Raw genomic sequence first — 16149 nt, forward strand, 5'->3', positions numbered from 1 at the left:
CATGGGCAGCACACGCTTCCTGGCCCGCTCCCGGTGAGCTTCCCAGCCCAGTGCCGGCACGATTCCCAGCCTGATCCTGGTGCGCTTCCCAGCCCAACACCGGCACGCTCCCCACCCCGTTCCCGGCACGCTTCCCAGCCCATTCCCAGTGCACTTCCCAGCCCATTCCCAGTGCACTTCCCAGCCCATTCCCAGCCCACTCCAGCCACGCTGCTGGGCTGGGAGCGCAGGGACCGCTCCTGGCTCCTGTTTCCCTTGGGAAAAATGCTGGAAAAAGGGCGTGCGCGGGTCCGGGGGAATCGGGCCGGTTTGGTGGGGGGCGAGCCCTGCGGTGGAGGCGAGGGGAGAGGGAAGCAGAGGTTCCTCCCCCCCCCCATTTATTTTTAAAGCCTAATTACCGGCAGAAACGATTCGCAGGGATGGATCCGGCACGGCCGGACCCCCGGGCGGGGGGACGCCGTCCCAACCCCGCTCCGGGGACTGTTTGAGCAACGCTCGTTTATTCAGCCCGTTAATCAAAGCCAGGCGCTCGGCGGCGGCAGAACCGTCCTCGCCGGAGCAGCGTGCCCGGCGTGCCGAAACCGCTGCGAGGGTTGGGACCCTAAAGATTATCTGTAGTTACGGATGATCGCAGAAGGATAAAGTGAATTGGACAGGAATTTCTGGCTCTCCCCCCCCAGTACTCATCCCACAGAGCACGAGCACCGGCTGATTTAATTTGCCGCGCTTATTAACGGAGTGGAAACCGCGCCCGCTGCGTCCCGGCGAGCATCCCTTCGCCGCCAGCTCACCGCCCGCCCCCCCACGCACGCCCAGCCCTGCCGGCTTTGCCTTCCAGCCCCGTGAGCATCTCGGAGCCTTAAGAGAGCGGAACGCGGCATCCTTCCTCTGGCGCTGGTTTTTGGGAGAGGTTTGGGTACCGCGGGTTATCGCAACTCGGATTTTAAGGACGGAGAGAGCAAAAGGGCTTGTTAAAGGCTTGCGAAGACGGGGGGGAGGTCTGCCTTCTCCTTCTGCTCTTTGAAGGTGTCCTGCTATTTCTTTTAATTAAAAAAACCCCCTGATTTTAAAAGTATTTAGCACTGAAAAAAGCGTCCCATCCCTTTCGAACCCCAACGACGCGCCTGGCTGCAGCCGGAGGGCAGAGCTGCCAAAGTCCCCGGTAACCAAAGTGCCGCAGGGCTTAAATCGACCCTTGCCGGGGAAGTTTTACGGCCGAGGGCCGTCCGGAGCGAGCGGTGCCGCGCGTCGTCGTCTCCGGGCCGGCCGCACATCAAAGCTCACCGCTCCCTGCCCCGTCGCTCGGGTACCGACATCAAAGGGCTGGTGATGGGGAGCAGATGGTTCCCTGCCGGCTCCCGGCACGGCGGCGTCACCCACCCCTGCCACCTTCCATCACCAAACCCTTCTCCATCGCCCCGGCGTCTCCGGCACACCCCACCTTCTCTTAATTCCCCGAGCCAGCACAAGGAAAGAGTTCTTTTCCACGATGGGATTTTTAGTTTAGCCCTTGAAGGATGTTCTAAATTATCAGCGCTAATTAACTTGCTTAAGTAGAGCTGGAGGATGGGTTTGGTGGAGCTCGCAGCGAAAGGCCAAATTAAGATGCGTGTGAATAAATGCTTATATAAAATAAATGCGGAAATAAAACCCGGCCTGGTGGGATTAAGCCTGGGACTAAACGCTCCTGGGATTTTAAGCTGTGGAAAGGCTCCATCGCGTCCCACCACGACCACGGGAGCTGCCTGGGCTGCGGGGATGAACCGGACGGAGAAAACGGCACTTTTTGGGGACCAGCACCATCTGGCAGCTGCCACGAAATCCTGCTCCCCTTGGCCGGAGCGTGTGGGGTTGGGGGGAAAAATCAGCGCTAAAATTTGTAGGGGAAGATGAGGAGGAGAAATAGAAACTGTTACTTCTAAGCTACTGCTTGTGGAAAGGTGCTGATTTCTCCTTATGTTAAAAATGTTTCTTTTAACACCAAAAACTCCTGACCGAAGGGCTTTAGCCTGCCTTGACGTGACCACATCGCTTCCCCCGTAGCCCCTCCAAAGCGTTCCCATCATCCAAAGCCATGCCGCCCGCCAGGAGAACCCAAAACACAGGAAAACACCCCCAAAAAAGGAGCGTTTTGGTGGCATTCCCATTCCTCAGCTTTACGCAAAAACCCTCCAGAGGAGAGGAGGGGATGGAGGAGCCGGCAAAGACGCTGGGGGGGGATAAACCAGCCTGGGGCGACGGCGGGAGGGGAGCAAGACGCCAAATGCGCCGGGAAATTCGGAGGAGCCTTTGCACGATGCTCTTCTCCGGGATAAGGCTGCTGGGATCTGCTCCGCCAACGCCGACCCTTCCATGCTCTTCAGGAGGTACCGATGAGCAGAGCCACGAACGCATCCGTGCGATAAATCCGGGCTTTTTCCATCTTCAAAGGATGCCAAAACTCCGGCATCCAGCCCCGTTTCATTGCCAGCCTCCCCAAACGCTCCGCCGTGCCACCCTCTCGTGAAATCCCTTTTCCAAGGGGGGAAAAAAAAAACCCCAGGTTTTAAAACGTGCTTTAAAAAAGAAAGAGCGAGCGTGGCTTCGCGCGCCTCTTGCGCCTTTCCATCAAAACCTCTATACTGGCGCGCGAGCCCCAGGCGAGCTCACTCCCCCCCCCGACACCAGCCGCGGCGACGCCGGCTGTGCCGGGGCTTTGAGGGTATCGGGAAGGGAGCAGATGATGCTCGGAAGCACATTGAACACGTTCCAGAGGAAATAAAATCCCCCGGAGGAAATAAAATCCCCCGGTCGCCACCATCGCTTGCATTTCGCCAGAGCGAGCGGTACCCAACGGCCGGGGAACACCGGGAATAGCAGCAGCAGCTGGCGGATGGCCGGAGCTGCGATGCCGGAGAGTTTAATCCCTCTTGGAAAAGGCGCAGGGTGAGGAGGAGGAGGGTAAAAAAAAAAAAATCCCAGGAATGCGGTCGTGATTTCAGGGTGGAAGCGTTGTTACGGAGGCGGCGGTGAGCGAGCTACGACCACGTGGGAATTCAACGTTATTTGCAGGACCGGGAAAAACCCAACCTCCAGGCGATCCTGGCCGAGAAGGAAAAGATTCAAAGCTCTAAAGCGAGCAAGAACCCCATCGCCGCGAGGTCAGCCAAAGCTGCGCGGCCGGAGTTAATTTAGGAACGAGGCATTGATGGCCGCAGAGAAGTTCTGCATCGGAAAATAGGGATTTTGGGGATTGAGCGAGCAGCAAAAAACTCCCGGCAGAAGCAGCCAGCTCACGTTTGCCCCGAGGTGAAGCCCGTGGAGCATCGTCCCGGTCCTCAGCGCCTTTTTGACCCCGCAAAGGTTTTGAAGATCGAGGTCACGCAAACATCCTTCCTCGCTGCTCCCTCCGCAGTCGCAGGCACCGCTGGGACTCTCAGAAATCGGTAGGAAAAGGACTCCCGAGCTGCGAAGCACGAGCACAACTGTATTTTGTGGCTCAGAAGAGCCCAACCTTCTTCTCAGCACCTTGGGGGATGTTCTCCAGTATCTCCAGGCTGGTCCGCACCGCTCAGCTTTAGCGCGTACAGCTACAGCAGCAAATCCCTCCACGGGGATGCAGTTTGAAGGCTAATCTAGATGAATAAAACCTCGTCTTCGAGCCTAAAACGAAGGTCTGTTTGCTAAATAGGTTCACGTGGTTCACTCCGCGCACCGACATCCTCCAACGGCAATTCGCAGATAAACCGGGATCTGAACCCAGAACCGGCGGCAAACGCAGATAAACCGGGATCGAGCCAAGGCAAAGCACAGGGAAAAATCCTTCCCATCGAAGCCAAAGCTCGCTGTAGAGCTGTAGAAAACAGGCAAATTAGGAATATTTGTTGTTCTTCCAGCCTGAGTCATCCGGAGAATTCATAAAGCTGCGTGAGCTGGTTTTAGCGCTTTGCCGAGCACAATAAAGCCAAGCAGCAGCCAGAGCAGCACGGCACGAGGTCGCGGCACGCTACCGAACCCGAAGCTCGCCGAAGGGACCCAGCAAGCCCCAGCGATCCCAGGACGCTCACGCGGTTACGAATCCTCCCGGTGCCACGACCGGGAGGTTCCCAGAACCGCAGGGGACGCCAGCAGGGTACGTGTGATGCCAACCCGGGGACAAAAAATCATTTAAAAAGCTTTTCCGGACTCCTCTGCAGAACTAAATGCTCCTCGGTCTCATTTTCTCATTAACTTTTTTACAGGGAGATAAATATTTGCAAATAATGTAGTTTAAGCGAACTCTCCAGGAATTACGAAGCACTCGGAGGCGTTACAGGGATTGGATTAACCCTTAGGATCCCGGCAGCACGCGGGAAAGGCGACGGTGGCAGAGCGGGAGATATTCCTGGGCGCTGCAGGACGGACGGCGCCTTCAGTACCTCCAGCAAAATCAGCCCCGGGTCTGCGGGTGTCACCGGAGCATCGAGAGAATTGTTCCCTGAGAGTTGTAACGCGACAAACCTTTCCTTCCGTGGCTTTTCTCTCTTCTTTTCAGGGAATCAGAAAGGTGCACGGGGTCATTTATCTACAGGGGCTCAGCAACCGCTGCTCACACTCTGCCCTCCCCGCCTGGCAAGGGCCGGCGGAGCTGGAAACCCGCACCGCTGCCAGGCACGGCTCGGCCAAGCCCCCGAGCGCCGGGGTCGAGGTGGCCGCAGAGGGACCTAACTGGGAACCGAGCCCCATTCGGAGAGCAGCTCCGTCCTCGAAGGTGTGACCTTTGACAGCAGGAGCGATGGAGGTGCTGCACCAGGAAAGCAGAAACTGGTGGTGGAAGCAACGCCGAGCTCCCAGCTCCTCTGCTTCTGCTGCTGCACCAGGAGTTTTTCCTATTTCCATGTTTTCTCCCCCACCGTGCCCCTTTTTTTGGCCAGTTATAAGGTCATCTCCGCACATGAGGTCGCAGAGACGCTTGGCATCCAGGACAGAACATCAGCCGCTCCCCAGGGAAGTCCTGCGCTCACCCAAGCCGTGGTCGGCACAGCCCGAGAGGTGAGAAAGGAGCGGCGGGTTCTTCACCGAGCCAGCACCCAGAAGGACGAGGAGGTGAGAGCACCACGAAAATCTCTGCTCGACTATTTGTCCCCAGCGCAAAACCTGGCAGCACCACGGGGAAGCTGCTCGTCAGCAGCTCTTTCATTAGCTATTTCAGAGCGGCAAGAAAACAACTTAACTCCGTTAATCCTCTACCACGATTCTGAAGCACAAAAAACCCCCGTGGTCCTACGGTCGGTATAACCGCCCCGGCTTCCCTTGGGTCACTTCTGTCCCTCCGTCATCCCCCCAGGTCCGTACCGACCTCAGCAAAAGCCCCGGCGTTCGCGACTCCCGCTCCGCAGGACAGGATTATCGCCCCGGTCTGTCCAACAGATGTTAACGCCGAGTTTCCCTCGCTGACCCCCGCGCTTACCTTCATGGGGTTTTCGTCGTACGTTGGGGTCCCCAGGTCCATTTCAGCTTCGTGTTCAAGGCTGGCGTCATCCCCTGGGCTGTCCCAGGTAGGAGGGTCCCACTGGGTTTGCCTGGAGGAGGACAGACAGACAGATGGATCACTGTCACTCTCTTAAAAGTAGCTGGTACCTGCTTATCGATTGTCCCATCAACTGGGACATCTGGACCTCGTCAGTCATCAATACCCTTAACACGGGTGTAACGCACGGCCCCATCGTGCTATGAGAATCCTGGAACGGTTTGGGTGGGCAGGGACCTCCCAGCCCACCCAGTGCCACCCCCCTGCCATGGGCAGGGACACCCTCCACTAGCCCAGCTTGCCCAAAGCCCCATCCAACCTGGCCTTGAACCCTGCCAGGGAGCCAGGGGCAGCCACAGCTTCTCTGGGCAACCTGTGCCAGGGCCTCAGCACCCTCACAGGGAAGGATTTCTGCCTCACATCCCATCTCCATCTCCCCTCCTGCAGCTTCAGGCCATTCCCCTTGGCCTGGCACTCCCTGCCCTTGGCACCAGCCCCTCTCCAGCTTTCCTGGAGCCCCTGCAGGGACTGGAAGGGGCTCTAAGGTCTCCCCGCAGCCTTCTCTTCTCCAGGCTGAACCAGCCCAACTCTCTCAGCCTGAGGTCTCCAGAGCAGAGGTGCTCCAGCCCTCGCAGCATCTCCGTGGCCTCCTCTGGACTCGCCCCAACAGCTCCGTGTCCTTCTTGTCCTGGGGACCCCCGAGCTGGACGCAGCACTGCAGGGGGGTCTCCCCAGAGCGGAGCAGAGGGGCAGAATCCCCTCCCTCGACCTGCTGCTCACGCTGCTGGACACGCAGCCCAGGACACGGGTGGCTTTCTGGGCTGCCAGCGCACGTTGCCGGCTCATGTGGAGCTTCTCGTCCCCCAACACCCCAAGTCCTTCTCCTCAGGGCTGCTCTCCATCCATTCTGCACCCAGCCTGGAGTTGTGCTTGGGATTGCCCTGACCCACGTGCAGGACTTTTCCCTTGGCCTTGTTGAACTCCATGTGGTTCACGCAGTCCCACCTCTCCAGCCTGCCCAGGTCCCTCTGGATGGCATCCCTTCCCTCCAGCGTGTCGACCCACCACACAGCTCGGTGTCACCGACAAACTTGCTGAGGGTGCACTCGATCCCACTGTCCGTGTCACCGACAAAGATGTCAAACAGCGCCAGTCCCAATCCCGACCCCTGAGGAACACCACTTGTCACTGGTCTCCACTTGGACATCGAGCTGTTGACCACAACTCTTTGAGTGTGACCGACCAGCCAATTCCTCATCCACTGAGTAACCCATTTGTCAAATTCATGTCTCCAATTTAGAGACAAGGATGTCATTAGTGATGACTTTGAGTAGGCTTCTAGGTTGGAGAAGGCTAAAGCCAAGCAAGAAGAACTTAAAGGGAATTGGATTTTCTGTCACTGGTGACATTCAACGTGGGATCAAGGGAAGTTCATCAGAGGCATGAAATAAAGAAGGGTGGTGATTCTGGTGTGGAAAGACAGGGAACGTCACAGCAGAGACCTCGGGGCAGGCAGTTCTTCCTGCAGAGGAAGGGTCAGACCTTGGCACCTCAATCCATGTATCCAGTCACAGGTATCTCATTGCGGAAAGGACGCAGACCAAAGATCACGAGAAAAGCCACAGGAATGAGCAAGAGCCTGAAAAGATGGATGGATAGATGACACAAAGCTCATCCATACACTAGAAGAGGCGAAATGCAAGGCTGGAGCTCTCCTTGGCTCACTGCACGCGGGAAGCACCATTGCTGCAGAAACACCTCGCCTGAGATGGCAGAAGCCATCACAGCCTGCTTGGGTTCATCTGGCCAATGCTCGAGGAAGAGTCCCACCATGCTCAAACTGGGGAAGGGTGGGAGGAACTGCTCTGGATTTCCTCAAGGTGGGAAGAGGGGAGCGGGCAGCCGTCAGCATCCGAGGGCAAACGCAGGACGGTGCTGGAGAGCAAAACCACAGACCAGGGGAGGAACACAACCAGGAGAAACCAGGACCAGCAGGACAGACCGCTGTCTTTGCAGGACCAGGGCAAGTACAGGACTCTCCATCGGGTGAGAGGACTCACTCACAAACAGACTAAACCAAAGGACGCAAAGGACAGATCTCCAGACCTCCTTAGGTTCGGAGGTGACAACGCAGCACCTATTTCCACCTCTAGACTCGGTGTGAAGCCGGGATGTGCACCCTCCAGCTCAATACAAAGAAATCCTGAAAGCCCGCATCAAAAGAAGCCGCTGGTTTGAGTTTCTCAAGGTTTCCAACCTGCATCAGAAACCCCGTCCCACTTCAGGGCTTTTTACTTTTCAGGACATGCTGGGGGGGGAAGCGTGACAGTCTGATTTCAACCAGCTTCAGTGCAGTAATTAATTCTCCAGATAGTGCTGAGTATCCCTGACCTTGGGCCACTCCTGATCTGATTGCTAAGTAGAAAGAAATATTACAATAAGAAAGCATATCCACGAGTAAGATTTCCTTTCCTCTACTGGCCTCGTCCTGTTGGAAGATATACAGTTAAAAGAAGGATTGAAAGAAATCTTCCAGCATGTGTTCCTCGAAAAAGTTCCAGATTAATTATATTCAATTAGTGGCTTCTCGTTTAGCTGCAGAAGACGCACAAGGGAAGGCTCAGTCGGGTGTCCTCATCTCATTGCAAGACTTCCAAACCACAGCAGAAATCACAAATCCCTGCTTGACTGTTTTCTTGTTCTTTTTGAGGTTTGAAGGTCTCCTGCTCTGCTGCTGGTGCAACCCTTGATGTGTAAGGTAGCAGGAAGGAGCCCAAATGGGAGATTGAGAAGATGGATTGATGCAGAGAAACGTGTGCAAGTAACAATAACTGATGCCAAGACAGTCAGGACTTGTAAGAAAATACTCAGGCTTAACCCTTTAGAGAGGTGAACCCCCCCAGAGACCTCACATGGACTTTGAAATATAAAAAAAATCCTTTTCAGAATCCTAAATTCATGATACTGATTAAGTTCATAAGTATTGATCCAAAAACCTGGGACCTTCCAAAACGGATCGCAAAGGTGTGGGGAAAGCACTGGGAAACTCTATTTCCTGCTCCAGAGCAGACAGAAGGTTTGAAGGTGGAAAAAAATGAGGGCGAGAAAACAAACGCTTTGATGCCACACGCACGGATCACGGCTGACCCCTGAGCCACCAAAGACCTCCTGTTCACACAGCATGCCCACCACAACGCTCGCACGGACGTCAAAGCCTCCAAGGACCGGGGTTGTTTGCCTGGCACCGCTGCCAGAGCCGCACGGGTGCTTCGGAGCACGAGGGACAGACGAGGTCTCGCTCTACCTGTTCATTCTGCTGCTATTTCAGCACCGCGTGGGGCACCTCGTATTCTGGCAGAGCGATGGGAACCAAAGATGATGTCAGAAGAACTAAAGCCAACATGACCGAGATGCTGGGGAGAAAGACGTTGCTTTGATGGGATTTTTTTTTTTTTAATGCAATCCGATGTCAGAAGTGGAGCTCCTCACCACCACGTCACCACACCGAGTTACAACTCAACGCGTGGCCAGAGTTGTCGTTTGCAAGGAAATCGTTTGCTATCATTGAACTTCTGCTCGCAGAAAACGGGGCTCTATACCCGGGCCACGTTTATGGGGGTGAAGGAAAGGTTTTGAGCAATCTGAGCCTCCTACCCACCTAACTAACCCACCTGCTAACGAGCAGCACCCCACCAGGTGAACACCCACCGAGGGCTGAACATCCATTTCTCTTCCACCTTCGCTTGAGCTATCAAACTCCATGCCCGAAGCAGCCATCACGCTCACCTCATGATCATCCTCATCTCGTTATCACACTCACCTCGTTACCACGTGGTAGTAGTAGATCTTCCCCTCTGGATCTCGGGCTGTTTTCCAGTTGGGTGGTAGCACGATCGTTTTGGGTTTTGGAGGGGATGGTGGAGGCAGGTCCAAGAGGTTATTGGTCACCACAAGCTCTGGCTGAAAATAGCACAAAAGGGGTGAAAGAGAAAGACGTGAGCAGCCATGAGGGTGGTCAGAGCAGGTCTGACAGCTCTTTTCCCCCTTAAAAAGACTTTGTTGAAGGCAAAACTTAAAACTGACGTTAGCGTTGGCCCAAGAAGGAGTGAGGACAGCGTCTTTCACTAGTTCTTCATCAAATACCCCATGCACCCACTCGACCACATCCCGAGCTTATAATACAACCGCTTTGCCACCCCGTGCTCTTAAATCCTCCACGGTGGATGCCAAACCCACCATTTCTGATGGAGGGGCTTCAGCGGCGAAAGCAGGTCATGGAGATGCCCACCCGTACACAGCCTTCTCGGATCCTCCACAACAGGATCTGGGCTCAAAACCCCCAAAAATGGGTCTGATGCCCAGATCCAACCTGGAAAGCAGCATCCCAAAGGGTGCCGGCACGCTGCCGCATGGGGAACTCCTCCAGCTGGTACCACCGAGGCTTTCACAGCATTCGGAAGCCACGGGGAATCACGCAAACCCAAAGAAGATGTAGAGGAACGCTCCTCGTCCCTTCTGACCCACCGAGCCTTACCTGCTGGATGGGCTGAGGCTGCCCGGCTGCGACGATCGTAGTTACCGCTGTCGGTGGCTGCACTATGACTCCCTGCGGATGAGCCGTGTAAATCTGCTGGCCCTGGATGTACTGGAGACCTGGCTGGGCGTAACTCTGAAACGGAGCACGGGGAATCACAAGTCAGCTTGCTTTACCAAAAAAAAAAAAAAAAAAATAAGCCTTTCCTGGAGGACACAATCCAGCTTTCCTTACTGGGAATCAAACAGCGGAGGCAAGAAGACGCTAATAGTCCTCGAGGACTAGTGGGAGGTAACACCCAAACCAAACGGCAATAACCGGTGACTGAGGCAGGGTTCAAGGAAATTATTTCATATTTGCTATCCCAGGAGTCGTACAATTGCCTGCGTCTTGCTCTTAGGAAGCCTTGTTAATGAAGGCAAAGCACAAGGAGAAAGCACTTTAGCACGGTCATTTGGAGCTCTAGGCTGAGCCTGATGGAAGGGGCCGTGTAATTCAGAGAAAACAGATAAAGAAGGTTGGTCTGATGGGGTTTTTGTTTGGTTTAAGTCGTACAAGAGCTGGTGGCTCCAGATCTTGCTTGCAAAAGTCAACAGAAGCTGAGCTCACATCTCCCCATCTTAGCGCTCACTTGGTCAGCGACAGTGGAAGCTCTTACCCAGAAATATCCATTCACCAGAATCAACAATCACAAAAAGAAACCACCGTAACTTTTATAAACAGGTTAAAAAAAACTTTCTTCAAGCTGTAAACTCCTGCTTGCCCCCAACCACCACGATGCATGGTGTTTGTACACGGAACGTACCCTGCCTAAACGCGCTTTTCTCACGTTCTTGGATGGGAAGTTATCTGAGAAGTGCTGCTGCAGCTTAGTATTACAGCAAAGTTAGGATGCTCTAAGATTAAGAGCACTAGCAAAGAGTGAGCAGATAAAGCCTTTTTCCCGGCTGCGGGCTGGTACCCTTTATTTTGCGGTTGTTTCATGCCGTGCCTTGTCCGAAACGGAAATTACCTGTACAATCGGTGGGGTCGTCTGCGAGTAGGGGGATGTGACACCGTAAACGGTCTGACAGGTCTGTCCTTGGTAATAGATGGCTGGTTGGGACTGGGCTGGTGAGTACTGCTGTTGTACAGCTACAGTCTGCTGGCCGGAATCCCAGACCCCGTAGCTCTGGCTCTGCACCGGTCCCGGCGCGGCCACAGGCAGGACGGCCACGTTGGGTTCTTGATGGACAACGGTGTCGCTTTGTGCTACATACTGCGGAGTTGTAACCTCCATCGTCGTTGCTACATGTTGGACTACTGGTACCGGCTGAGGAGTAGTTAGGGTTGGTTCTACCGCGTGCCCAACCAAAGTCTGCGGGTGTTCGTACGCCGCCGGCGAGCACATGGAATCCATGGTGGGCGTGGGAAGCAGCACCTTGCCAGCGTTGGGGTTGCTGGGGTCTACGTAGGCTTGCATGGGGTAGCCAGGCGGGTAGCCGATAAAGCTGTGGTGGGGCGTGCCGTAGCCCATGGAGTCGTAGGGCAGGGGGGACGTCATCCCCAGGTTTTGTAGCTGCTGTTGCTGTTTCTGAGCCTCCCGTTGGGCGACCTCCTGCTCAAACAGCTTCCTGCGCTCCTCCGTGGACAGCTTGTTGCGATCCTTAAGCCGGACTTTCTTCTTTGAAGATGCTGGTGTGTCATACCTGGGAGAGAAAGAAAAGGCTTTGTGAGACCTCAGAAACTCGCGGGTCCAGGGCGCCAGCAGCAAAAGGACCACCACCGATGGCACGCAGACCCAGGGGGGCCCAAATGTCCAACAGCAGCGTCAATTCCTAAAAACATTCATTTGTTTTCAGCTGCTTGACCAACCGCAGCGACTCACAGAGAGGAGAAACACCCACTGGTCCTGCTCGTCCACGAGGAAGGAGCCAGGACGGAGGATGAGCTAAGTGGTCCCACTGGATTTACCAACTTCAGCTCGGTGCTGAAGCTAACGGAGATGCAAAGATGCGGCAGAAGTAGGCTGGAGGACTTGCTCCAAGATACTCAGAGAGGGGAGGCAACATCTCCAGAGCCAACAGGGAACCCGAGGAGAGAGCGGAATAAGCAGGGTGCCCCCCCAAACAGGCAGAGTATCCGTGCTGGAGACCCTCTGCCACGCTTTCCCAAAGCAAGACCAGTGAAGAAGAGTTTTGGAAGAGGATCTCCAAACTGAAGGCACAGCTCACACCACAGCATCTTCACCCCCGAAGAGCGGGGCAGCTCAGCGATGGGGAAAGCACCCCGTCTTTCCTGTCTAAGGACACCCCACCCCGCGCCGGACCTGCAGACACTGCGCATTTGCAGACATGGCGAAGAACAAGGGACTTACAAACAGCACATTTCTGTTTAGAGTTATGCTATTTACTAGACCACAGATCCAGCTTAAAAAAATAATAAAGTGTGGATAGATTTCTTTTTTAATTCTTTTTTACAAATAAGAATTTTCATTCTGAGACACAGAGCAGCTGGAGGGATTTTTCCAAGGAGTTAAAGAAGAAAAAAAAAAAAAAAGAAGCCTAAGGACTTTGATCAGACCTCAACCACGGAAAAATTTCAGATCAAAGGTGGATATTTTGAGAAGTTATGAGTGTGGTAAAACAGGGATTACAAGCAAAAATGCTTTGCAGCCCTAATATAATGGATTCTACAAAGCATCCAGTATATTCTCTATATACTCACTTCATGTTCATGCGTTCCATTTACATATCAAAAGCACATTGCTACCAACCCATACACTTAAGATGTTCCTTCGCTCCCTCGCGTTCCCAGAGTAAGGATCTGTTAATGCGAACCTTATTGACGCGAAGAGTTCAATTTCAATAATTACAGTCTTTCCTGGCACTGCCTGCAGAGTTTACACGAGAGGCAGCCGGCGTGAAGGGACGGGCGGAAGAAAACCGAGGGTTTAGCGTAGAGCAAGCCGGCGATGCTCTTCTGTTTGCTCTGCTGCTCTCTCCACCTATTTTATTATTCTCTCTTATTAAATCCTTCATATAACGAAGGGGGACAGACAGAGCGGGGAGAGCATCCGCAGAGAAGGATGCCAGCACCCCAGTCCTTCTCCCGGCCACTCAGCGACACGGATGCAGCCGCGGGAGGGAAGAGCCAGAGCAGGCGACTCCTCGCCCGCGCAAGAGCTTGTTCTGTTTAAAGTAACACCAAAAATATACTATTTATTCCATCCTTCTTCATATCTCTCGACACACCGCCGTTACTCAGCTCCCCAGACCTCGGTGATGTTTCCATCCTCCAAATGGCTAATTACGGTAGTATAGATTTACATTACAGTATGATAGATTTACGTCTTTTTTTTTTTTTTTATCCAGATGTTTTAAACTTTCCCAGCACGGCTCAATACAAGGACAAAAATTTCCTTGTCTGGCTGACTCACCACCAATTGTTCCCTAATTACTAAGTGGCTTTAGATCCTATTTAAGAGGGACAACAGACAACTGATTTCTTTAAAGGAAATTCCTTGGTATTCTTACTGCCTTTAACATAATCTGGAGTCTCCTTGAAACACAAGACGTGTAATATTTTCCTTCTCTTAATTAAGACGCAACTTTCAAGGGAAGAAAATGGCTATCTGGTACCAAGCAGCTGCTGATTCGCGCGCTGCCTTGGACCAGCCCTGCCACCACCATCACCTCGATCGCTCCTCCAGCCCCCGGGATGGTTTGCGATGGTCTGAGGAAAAGGAAAAGGCAGTTTGGGTGGCTGCCAGGGTCGTTGCACTGATCCGATTCTCACTTAAAATTTGGCAGAAAAGCTAATAATTAAAAATATTTTCTCCTACTGCTTGTTACGTCAACTGGCCAACTCATCAAGACAAAAGACATCTACATTTCAGTTGTCTAGCCCTTATCTTTACTCTTCTAAACACCCAGCCCACCAGACCTGGTCAGCAGAGGTACTTCACGTCGAAGGGCACGACTCGCACTAGTACAACACAAATTGGTTGGGTTTCTTTTCTACTTTATCTTCGGCACCTATGAGCACTGTAATTTAAAGTATTTTATACCTTCACTGGAGTTTACAGACTTCGTGCCTTGTTTCCCTAGACAGCCTGTGTTTAAAAATCCCTTTTTTTAGAAGATGTAAGTAAATTTGAAGTCCCCATGCTCCCTTGTATCCATCACTTGTAGAACGTACGCAAGGTACATGGGAATCCATCAGGCAATGGAGCTCCCGCAAAGAAACACAAAATAAAATCACCTCAAGGTCTTTAAAACTTCAGAGACGCCTTCGCAGCCTGATGCTGCCATTCCCGGGGAAGGCAGGAGACACGGCACCAGCTTGGTGGGGTCATACCTACCTGGACCACTTTCCTTGCGCTCAACGGTTTTGGGGGATCTTCACTTGGTCAAGGAAGTTGCTTTGTGTTAGAAAACCTGTTTGGCTTGGGTGCTGCTAGCTCTTGTACGGGCACGGGCTTACTCTAAGTTTAGAATAATCTTCAAATGCACTGGGGATAGGTGGAGTAGAAGAAGGGAATGGGTTTTGAAGGACTCAGAAGACCTCATAGACTTAGGAGGGCTGCAGCCCTAATTTCTGCACGACAGCTGGATACAGCTTCCCTCGTCACTCATCTAATTCCCAAAACGTGCCTCAAGACGAAGGTGTAGGTTATCTGAAGATGAAGGTGTAGGTTATCTGAGAGGAGAGGCCACCTAACACCAAGAAGCCACCCAAATCTGGCCAGGGAACGCACCTCACCACACAGATGGCATTCCTCCAGGAGAAAATTTCCTTCCTGGTCCCTGGGTGTTTTCAAGGACCACCAGGACCGTTTTTCCCAGCATTTTTACCCAGGACTACCGCAGATCCAACCTTCCCAGCCCAGTGGTCAGACCCTCAGCCCTGCCACCACTGCTGCCAGACAACTTGCCTGTCCTCCGGCCTCTTGGTTCCTCGCTCGTACGCCGAGGACGGAGGGGACAACGAGTCTCTCCGTCTCTTCTTCTCTTTACTCTGGCTCTGCCTCTCGGGATCCCGCTCTCTGCTCAGGATGGGGTTCTTCGGAGTAGGAGTCTGATCCCTGTGGCTGGCTGTCTCTCTCCCACGGTCAGCTGGTGGGGAAAACGGGTGAAAAGGAGAGAATTTTTATAATTCAGTGTATTTCTAGCTCTCTCCTCCTGCAGCTTGAGTAGCTTCTGTTGGTCAACAGAGTCTCCACTCATACAAGTTACAGGTTGCCCCATACCAGCCTCAGGGCTCCATTTCCCATCACTCACTGCTTAAATTATCTGTTTTCAAGGAGCAGGAACGCCAAGCTATGAAGGCAGAACATCTCTTGACATCTCAGACTGGGAGAACGAAGTGGTTTTGTAGGAGCATAGTGATAGATGGAAAAATGTGAGTACGTACCACTGTTTTCCTTTTCTGCTTGACTCTTCTTCGGGATCCGGTACACCTCCTGCAAAGCAAGCCACAACCAGGGTCAGAGTTTCAGCTACTCACAAGAACGGGGCTGCAAGGATCGTAACGCGGTGCTAATAATTTAACGTTCCATCATAATTTTAAGACGAACCAAAATAAAAAAGGTCTCTTGAAGTAAAGTTCTGGTTTTAGGCAAATTATTGTGGTGCTTTCTATATATTGCCTCTGATCAGCATTTCATGTTTGATGAGTTAAGGTGGTTTTTTTGGGCCAAGTGCTCCAGGCAGCGCTGCAGGATCGAAGCTGGCCATCCCACCCACACGCTACGAGCACCTGAACTTCCAGCTCTGCTGGAATAGTGGAAAAAGCCCTATTTTTGCAATTAAACAAGCTACCCTCCAGGTGCACAACCGCGCTTTTCTTCCCGCAGTGACCACGGCCAGCACGGACCCCAGCTGAGTCACGGTTTGCCGGCGTGTCTAAGGCCACCGATCCCTGCCCTGGCAAACAGAGCTGAACACAGGCATCTGTCCTGTCCTCTAATGACACCGCGGTGACATGGCCGTCTACCACCAACGCCTGAAGACCTCCCGTTGTAACCATCCTGGTCTTCAAGGCAGTTTTAGGTAGTCCTACGAGGAGTAAGGAGGTTGACTTGATGATCCTTATGGGTCCCTTCCAACTCCAGATATTCTATGATTCTATGACAGTATCGGGTCCC

At 53.2% G+C, this 16149-nt stretch overlaps 1 protein-coding gene across 3 annotated transcripts in view; it reads right to left on the reverse strand.

The window, feature by feature from the left end:
- Nucleotides 1-16149, reverse strand: part of SETD2 (SET domain containing 2, histone lysine methyltransferase) — a 69449-nt gene that overhangs the window by 2566 nt on the left and 50734 nt on the right. For all 3 annotated transcript variants that reach the window (XM_054818671.1, XM_054818672.1, XM_054818670.1), the window contains 6 exons: nt 15417-15465; nt 14938-15118; nt 11035-11710; nt 10023-10157; nt 9309-9448; nt 5429-5540 (listed from right to left, as the gene is read on the reverse strand). In XM_054818671.1, coding sequence (XP_054674646.1) covers nt 5429-5540; nt 9309-9448; nt 10023-10157; nt 11035-11710; nt 14938-15118; nt 15417-15465 — 1293 coding nt within the window. The remainder of the gene's footprint in view (nt 1-5428; nt 5541-9308; nt 9449-10022; nt 10158-11034; nt 11711-14937; nt 15119-15416; nt 15466-16149) is intronic.

Source organism: Grus americana, chromosome 2 (assembly GCF_028858705.1).
Source record: "Grus americana isolate bGruAme1 chromosome 2, bGruAme1.mat, whole genome shotgun sequence".
In the NCBI taxonomy this organism is placed as follows: Eukaryota; Metazoa; Chordata; class Aves; order Gruiformes; family Gruidae; genus Grus; species Grus americana.